Source organism: Procambarus clarkii, chromosome 4, assembly GCF_040958095.1.
Source record: "Procambarus clarkii isolate CNS0578487 chromosome 4, FALCON_Pclarkii_2.0, whole genome shotgun sequence".
Classification (NCBI taxonomy): domain Eukaryota; kingdom Metazoa; phylum Arthropoda; class Malacostraca; order Decapoda; family Cambaridae; genus Procambarus; species Procambarus clarkii.
This window is the reverse complement of record NC_091153.1, coordinates 22,539,584-22,547,581: the sequence shown is the minus strand read 5'-3', so window position 1 is coordinate 22,547,581 and position 7,998 is coordinate 22,539,584. Positions and strand designations below refer to the sequence as shown.

At 44.3% G+C, this 7,998-nt stretch overlaps 1 protein-coding gene across 1 annotated transcript; it reads left to right on the top strand.

Annotated features, from left to right (window-relative positions):
* The first annotated feature begins 6,842 nt into the window (after window positions 1-6,842).
* LOC138370805 (uncharacterized PPE family protein PPE62-like) lies at window positions 6,843-7,247 on the top strand. Its single transcript, XM_069335411.1, has one exon. It carries the CDS (start codon window positions 6,843-6,845, stop codon window positions 7,245-7,247), a length of 405 nt encoding a protein of 134 aa, XP_069191512.1.
* Window positions 7,248-7,998: the final 751 nt, after the last annotated feature.

Sequence of the window (7,998 nt, the reverse complement as noted above, 5' to 3'; positions counted from 1 at the left end):
CCTCAGGTCCCCAAGTGTCTCCATGATGCTTGGCACTCTCCTCAGGTCCTCGAGTGTCTCCACGATGCTTGTCACTCTCCTCAGGTCCCCAAGTGTCTCCATGATGCTTGGCACTCTCCTCATGTCCCCAAGTGTCTCCACGATGCTTGGCACTCTCCTCAGGTCCCCAAGTGTCTCCATGATGCTTGGCACTCTCCTCGGGTCCCCAAGTGTCTCCACGATGCTTGGCACTCTCCTCAGGTCCTCGAGTGTCTCCACGATGCTTGGCACTCTCCTCAGGTCCTCGAGTGTCTCCATGATGCCTGGCACTCTCCTCAGGTCCTCGAGTGTCTCCACGATGCTTGGCACTCTCCTCAGGTCCTCGAGTGTCTCCACGATGCTTGTCACTCTCCTCAGGTCCCCAAGTGTCTCCATGATGCTTGGCACTCTCCTCAGGTCCTCGAGTGTCTCCACGATGCTTGGCACTCTCCTCAGGTCCCCAAGTGTCTCCATGATGCTTGGCACTCTCCTCAGGTCCCCAAGTGTCTCTATGATGCTTGGCACTCTCCTCAGGTCCCCAAGTGTCTCTATGATGCTTGGCACTCTCCTCGGGTCTCTAAGTGTCTCCACGATGCTTGGTACTCTCCTCATGTCCCCAAGTGTCTCCACGATGCTTGGCACTCTCCTCAGGTCCCCAAGTGTCTCAATGATGCTTGGCACTCTCCTCATGTCCCCAAGTGTCTCTATGATGCTTGGCACTCTCCTCATGTCCCCAAGTGTCTCCATGATGCTTGGCACTCTCCTCAGGTCCCCAAGTGTCTCAATGATGCTTGGCACTCTCCTCATGTCCCCAAGTGTCTCTATGATGCTTGGCACTCTCCTCATGTCCCCAAGTGTCTCCACGATGCTTGGCACTCTCCTCATGTCCCCAAGTGTCTCCACGATGCTTGGCACTCTCCTCATGTCCCCAAGTGTCTCTATGATGCTTGGCACTCTCCTCATGTCCCCAAGTGTCTCCACGATGCCTGGCACTCTCCTCAGGTCCCCAAGTGTCTCCACGATGCCTGGCACTCTCCTCAGGTCCCCAAGTGTCTCCATGATGCCTGGCACTCTCCTCAGGTCCCCAAGTGTCTCCATGATGCCTGGCACTCTCCTCAGGTCTCCAAGTGTCTCCATGATGCCTGGCACTCTCCTCAGGTCCCCAAGTGTCTCCATGATGCCTGGCACTCTCCTCAGGTCCCCAAGTGTCTCCATGATGCCTGGCACTCTCCTCAGGTCCCCAAGTGTCTCCATGATGCCTGGCACTCTCCTCAGGTCCCCAAGTGTCTCCACGATGCCTGGCACTCTCCTCAGGTCCCCAAGTGTCTCCATGATGCCTGGCACTCTCCTCAGGTCCCCAAGTGTCTCCATGATGCCTGGCACTCTCCTCAGGTCCCCAAGTGTCTCCATGATGCCTGGCACTCTCCTCAGGTCCCCAAGTGTCTCCATGATGCCTGGCACTCTCCTCAGGTCCCCAAGTGTCTCCATGATGCCTGGCACTCTCCTCAGGTCCCCAAATGTCTCCATGATGCCTGACACTCTCCTCAGGTCCCCAAGTGTCTCCATGATGCCTGGCACTCTCCTCAGGTCCCCAAGTGTCTCCATGATGCCTGGCACTCTCCTCAGGTCCCCAAGTGTCTCCTCAGGTGACACTTTGTGAAGTATCAGTGAGTGTATCCTTGGGGACACTGTCCTCAGGTCTCCAAGTGTCTCCCCAGAACCTGTCACTCACCTCAGGAAAATTCCACATTCACCTCATGAACTTAATAATTATTAACGCAAATGCGTGTGTACAAAAATAATGAAATACGAATGTAAAAATTATTTAAATGTATATAAAAAAAACTTTTTCCGAATTTAAATTAAATCTTCCAACAGGGTCCCAAAACGGGGGATCAGATGCTATTGAACAGCGTATCTCACGAGCATCGAAATATCGTCTTTAATGAACTGAATAACAAAAGGGGTAGTGGTAGGTAATGGTGTCTGGATATTTTTTGTAATTAATTTGTTTAAATTCATATTTTTATCAAAGTAAAGTATTTTTTAAATGTTTTTTCCCTCTGCTTTATCCTACAGTTTACCACACTGTGAATACACCTTTTGCAGTTTATTTTTTTCATTTTTTATAATATTTTGTGACTGGCATTACAGATACTGCACGATTAACAACGTTAACCGTCACGATATATATATATATATATATATATATATATATATATATATATATATATATATATATATATATATATATATATATATATATATATGTGTGTGTGTATCACGAAAATAAACACGTGATAGAATATAGTTGTGGTATATCAACTATATTCTACCCACCTCAAGACTCCGCTCCAATATAGAAGCATCAAGAAATATGGACCAATAGGCTTTCTACAAACACTTCTATTCAATATCCATTGTTTCGTGTTGTCTTGTGTTGATGAAATTAATACCCTTTTAATACTCTTGTTCTGTCTTGTGTTGATGAAATTAATACCCTATTAATGCCACATCTTGTTCTGTCTTGTGTTAATGCCACATCACCCCTTCCACCTCACTCAAATGTAGATATAAAATCGGAGATGCGTAAGTTCTATTCAGTTGTGTATTTGTGAACTAAAGTCTTTGAAAATGTAATAAGTTTTACGAAACGCGCTCGTGTCGCGTCAGACTAGAAATAAAAATGAATTTTGGAGAATTGATTTTTGATTTACCTCCAACAGTGAAAAGAAATGTAAGAAAGATTGAGAAAATTCGTGTTAGAATTATTAATCTTACTTTTTCGGTCATATTTAATAATATATATATATATATATATATATATATATATATATATATATATATATATATATATATATATATATATATATATATATATATATATATTTATATTACTAATTATTACTATCATTATCAGTCGGAAACCACGTATTCTCGAAGCCATAAATCTGCGAACGAAGATACTTCACCTCTTAATAAAAATTGTTGTAACTCAGCAAACACCAGAGCCTCGATTCATAAACAATTGACGCAACCAATTACGAAGCCTGTGCATCTTTCAACGACTTTGTTTACAGTTATTCAACTATATATGAGATCCGAAACACTTATGAAGTTGTTTCAATAAACAACAACCTTGAATTTGTTTTGTTCCAAAGTTCGTAGACTATTTAATGTATGTAAACAAAGCTGCCATGTATACTGAAAGATGCAGAGGCTTCGTAAGTGGTAGCGTGAATGCTTGATAAATCCTGGCATGGGAGAGTGAAAGATGCTGCCACGAGCTGCCATCTCTCAACCACCCGCTGCCATCTCTCAACCACCCGCTGCCATCTCTGTTTTATTCTGCAGTTACGGAGAGATATTAATAGTGGTCTAATTAGGAGTAAGGGTTGGTTAATACCATAGGTTAACATGACAGGCAGTGGTACAGGGTGTGATGTGGTTGGTGATGTGGTTGGTGATGTGGTTGGTGGTGTGGTTGGTGGTGTGGTAGGTAGTGTTGTTGGTAGTGTGGTAGGTAGTGTTGTTGGTAGTGTGGTTGGTGGTGTGTTGGTGATGTGGTTGGCGGTGTGGGTGGTGGTGTGGGTGGTGGTGTTGTTGCTGATGTGGTCGGTGTGGGTGGTTGTGGGAACCGACCTGTGAGATTTATATTTAATTTACATGATTTTATATAGAATTTATATTTACGTTAATTTATATATTTCGATAACAATTTGTATGATGTTAAGTGGACTGTATTTCTGCAATAATCTCACAAATCGATCCTTACACATTAGAGGGGGTTTATATTAAATTTATATATATGCAGCCAATCAAACTACAGTATTAAACTACATATATTGGTATACATTGAGGAGGTTCCTTATCTTATTGTACAGCAGCCTTAGTCCACCAGATATAACTAGGATGTAGACACCAAATTATCCTCGTTTGAGGCTAGCTTCCATCACCCAGTAACTGATGTATCAAGTCTTGCTTCCTCTTCTTGTTCCTGTCAAAGGGCGCTAGCTGTAAAGCCGGAATCCTAATATATGACAGCTATATCAGAGAAAACACTGTATAATAGATAAGATAAGGACCAAGGCTTAATTACCTTTATTGGGTCGATTATTTGTGTTCTCACCTGTTCGCCCAATATCTACCTAACATTAATGGCCAAAAATGATTAGATAAACGGGTTTCAGAAAAACACTTCCCTTGTGGTTGTTGACAGCGTTTTGATGATGGCAGAACTTTGGTCTCCATAACACTTCGTCCAAGAGAATTTATAGGAGCTGTACTCGCTCCAACGACTCTGGTCTTTACAACAATGGCTGCCCACTTCCTCACCACTGATGCTACTGGCTTACTTTGTAGATATCAGTAACTGATAGAAGGGTCACATTTACTTTATATTGATACTGAAAATTAAGTTAATTCAGATGAGATGGTTTTATGATGTAAAAAGTCCAAAGACTAATGTATTTAAGAATAATTCCCAACATAATAGCTGGTGAATTTATGAATTTATCGTACTATGTGGAAATGATATCCCGTTTTCTATTGACGGAAAACTCCAATACAAGCTACACTTTCTATGGGTAACTTGTTTATACAACACAGCAGAAATATTATCTGCCGATTGCATGTAATATTATTAAACGGTGTCGGGTTTTCCGACAGTGGTGGTGTGGTTGGTGGTGTGGTTGGTGATGTGGTTGGTGGTATGGTTGGTGGTGTGGTTGATGGAGTGGTAGGTAGTGTTGTTGGTGGTGTGGTTGGTGGTGTTGTTGGTGATGTGGTTGCTAGTGTGGTTGGTGGTGTGGGTGGTGGTGCTGTTGATGGTGATGTGGTTGGTGGTGTGGTTGTATTGTTGGTGTGGTTGGTGGTGTTGTTGATGTGGTTGGTGATGTGGGTGGTGATGTGGTTGGTGGTGTGGTTGATTGTGTGGTTGATTGTGTGGTTGATGGTGATGTGGTTGCTAGTGTTGTGGTTGGTGGTGTTGTTGCTAGTGTGGTTGGTGTTGTTGTTTGTGATGTGGTTGACGGTGTGGTTGGTGATGTGGTTGGTTGTGTGGTTGGTGGTGTGGTTGGTGGTGTGGTTGATTGTGTGGTTGATGGTGATGTGGTTGCTAGTGTTGTGGTTGGTGGTGTTGTTGCTAGTGTGGTTGGTGTTGTTGATGGTGATGTGGTTGGTGGTGTGGTTGGTGGTGTGGTTGGTGCTGACACTGGTGATATGACAATAGGTACTGGAGTTGACATTGATGTTATCACACCTGACTCTGAAGTTATCAAACCTGACATTGGAGTTATCACACCTGACACTGAAGTTATCACCCCTGACACTGGAGTTATCACCCCTGACACTGGAGTTATCACCCCTGACACTGAAGTTATCACCCCTGACACTGGAGTTATCACCCCTGACACTGGAGTTATCACCCCTGACACTGGAGTTATCAGTACCCAGATATCACACTATTAACCCCCAACAAACCCCTCTCGGCCACACAGTAGCGTCACCCCCCCCCCCTAAGTCTCCTTCTAACTATCTTGAGGTTATCTTGAGATGATTTCGGGGCTTTAGTGTCCCCGCGGCCCGGTCCTCAACCAGGCCTCCACCCCCAGGAAGCAGCCCGTGACAGCTGACTAACTCCCAAGTACCTATTTACTGCTAGGTAACAGGGGCATTCAGGGTGAAAGAAACTTTGTCCATTTGTTTCTGCCTCGTGCGGGAATCGAACCCGCGCCACAGAATTACGAGTCCTGCGCGCTATCCACCAGGCAACGAGACCCCCCTACGAGACTACACGAAATAATAATAATAATGTATTCCCCAGGTGAAACTCTTGACTTGTATTCCCGCAATCTTTCAAGTAAAAGATTTCTTTAATATGAGGAACGGCTGGCAGTATGCGTTGCTCCTTGAGGAAGCAGAGCACAATACTCTCCCTCCAGCGGCCATCAATAGCAGTTAGCCCTGAACTGGCCAGTTTTCTCCTCCTATTATTGTCCTTAAATATTAAAGAAGAAAAGGGCAGCGTTCCGTACTGAGCGTGACTCCTGACTTTCTTCTTTCCTTGCGGAGCCATTTGTATTGTGCTGGTGCGCCCGGCGTGTTTGTTTTGTTCACGGGAACAATGTGGCGGGGTATTAGTTCACGTTATTGTTCTAGCAGGATGGGTGGGGGGGGGGTTGATTATACCTGTTCAGGGTCTATGTGTGTTGAAATACTGTTATCAGCCCGTGTTATTGTTCTAGCAGAAGTTATTACTTGTGTAGTATTCCCTGCATGTGTTGAAGTACTGTTATCTGTTGAGATAACGTAGAAGTTAAATTCACTACATTATTGACTCTATTTTCAATCATGAAATCCTTTTTGGATTAAAGGATACGTGTAGGATAGAATAGATTGTGGATTACATTATCCAGGCAGTGGCTAGGTATTAAACCCACACCAGTAACACTAACCTAAACTACTATTAGCCTAGCCGCCCTCTATCCCTTTATCAGACCGTTTTTTCGATCTGCCACTCCGTACAAAATGCGATGGTTTTGTCTGACAACAAACGTACAAACTCAAGCAACCCTCTTAATCTATCGAGGCTGATGGAGAGAAAACGTCAATCAAGACTGATAGAGTGCAAAGCCAGACCACTACACGGCAACTTATAATTATTATGGTGAGTATAGTATGGCTGGACCTGCTGCATGGGTAACAGCTTCTCCCCAGTACCAACCTACCCTGGTTTTGCGCCCTGGAGAGGCCACTCCAGACCGACAACCAGAGCGCGTCTCCATAGTCTCCTGAGACCGATGCATGCTTTCTAGTATGGCAACATGGCGTATGGCAACATGGCGTATGGCAACATGGTGTATGGCAACATGGCGTATGGCAACATGGCGTATGGACACATGGTGTATGGCAACATGGTGTATGGCAACATGGCGTATGGCAACATGGTGTATGGCAACATGGCGTATGGCAACCTGGCGTATGGCAACATGGTGTATGGCAACATGGCGTATAGCAACATGGTGTATGGCAACATGGCGTATGGCAACCTGGCATATGGCAACATGGTGTATGGCAACATGGCGTATGGCAACATGGTGTATGGCAACATGGCGTATGGCAACATGGTGTATGGCAACATGGCGTATGGCAACATGGCGTATGGCAACCTGGCGTATGGCAACATGGTGTATGGCAACATAGCGTTCATGAGGGCACCGCAGAAGTAGATACACCCAGATATGTAATAATTTTTTTCGGTGTATATACACTGAGAGGTGTCTTGGAGACTGTGCACACTAGAATTGTACTTGCTGGATGGTCAGGAAGCTTTTGGTGTGGCCTTAATAACCCTCCTGAGGTTGAAGGGCCTTCATAACCCTCCACAAGTTGAATGGTCTTAACCCTCCAGAGGTTGAATAGCTTAAATAACCCCCAGAAGCTGAATGATCTTAATAACCCTCCAGAAGTTAAATGGACCTAATAAGCCTCCCGAAGTCGAATGATCTTAATTACCTTGCACAGCCCGTCCTCATAAACAAAGACCCAAAGTCCATTCCATGCACCCGCCAAACCCACTGTTTAAGAATGAAAAATTGTTTACACACGACTCACAACTGTTAGCGTCAAAACACTTCCGGAATAAGTGCTTCGCTGACGACATTTGTTCGAACCACAACCCTATCAATGCTTCACCCACGTATTATAAATACAAATAATCGCCAACAGAACCTAACCACCTAACCTAACCAGTGCCTAAATATGCACACTCTACACATATATAATAATATTAATTAATATTTGAGAAAATTCCTATTCTGAATAAACTGCATGTTAACACTGATGAATGCGTCTTTGGGGTCGACCGCTGGATGGACTGGACTTGAAATGAGGGCTGGTTGACTTGCAGAGGAGGCATTAAAAACCCTCATCAGTTGAATGCCCTTAATTGCAAATCGATTGTGAGTAATAATTACAAGT

Excerpts from the sequence above, each read along its gene's own strand:
- LOC138370805 (XM_069335411.1), top strand. The coding sequence starts at position 6,843 with ATGGCGTATGGCAACATGGCGTATGGCAACATGGTGTATGGCAACATG.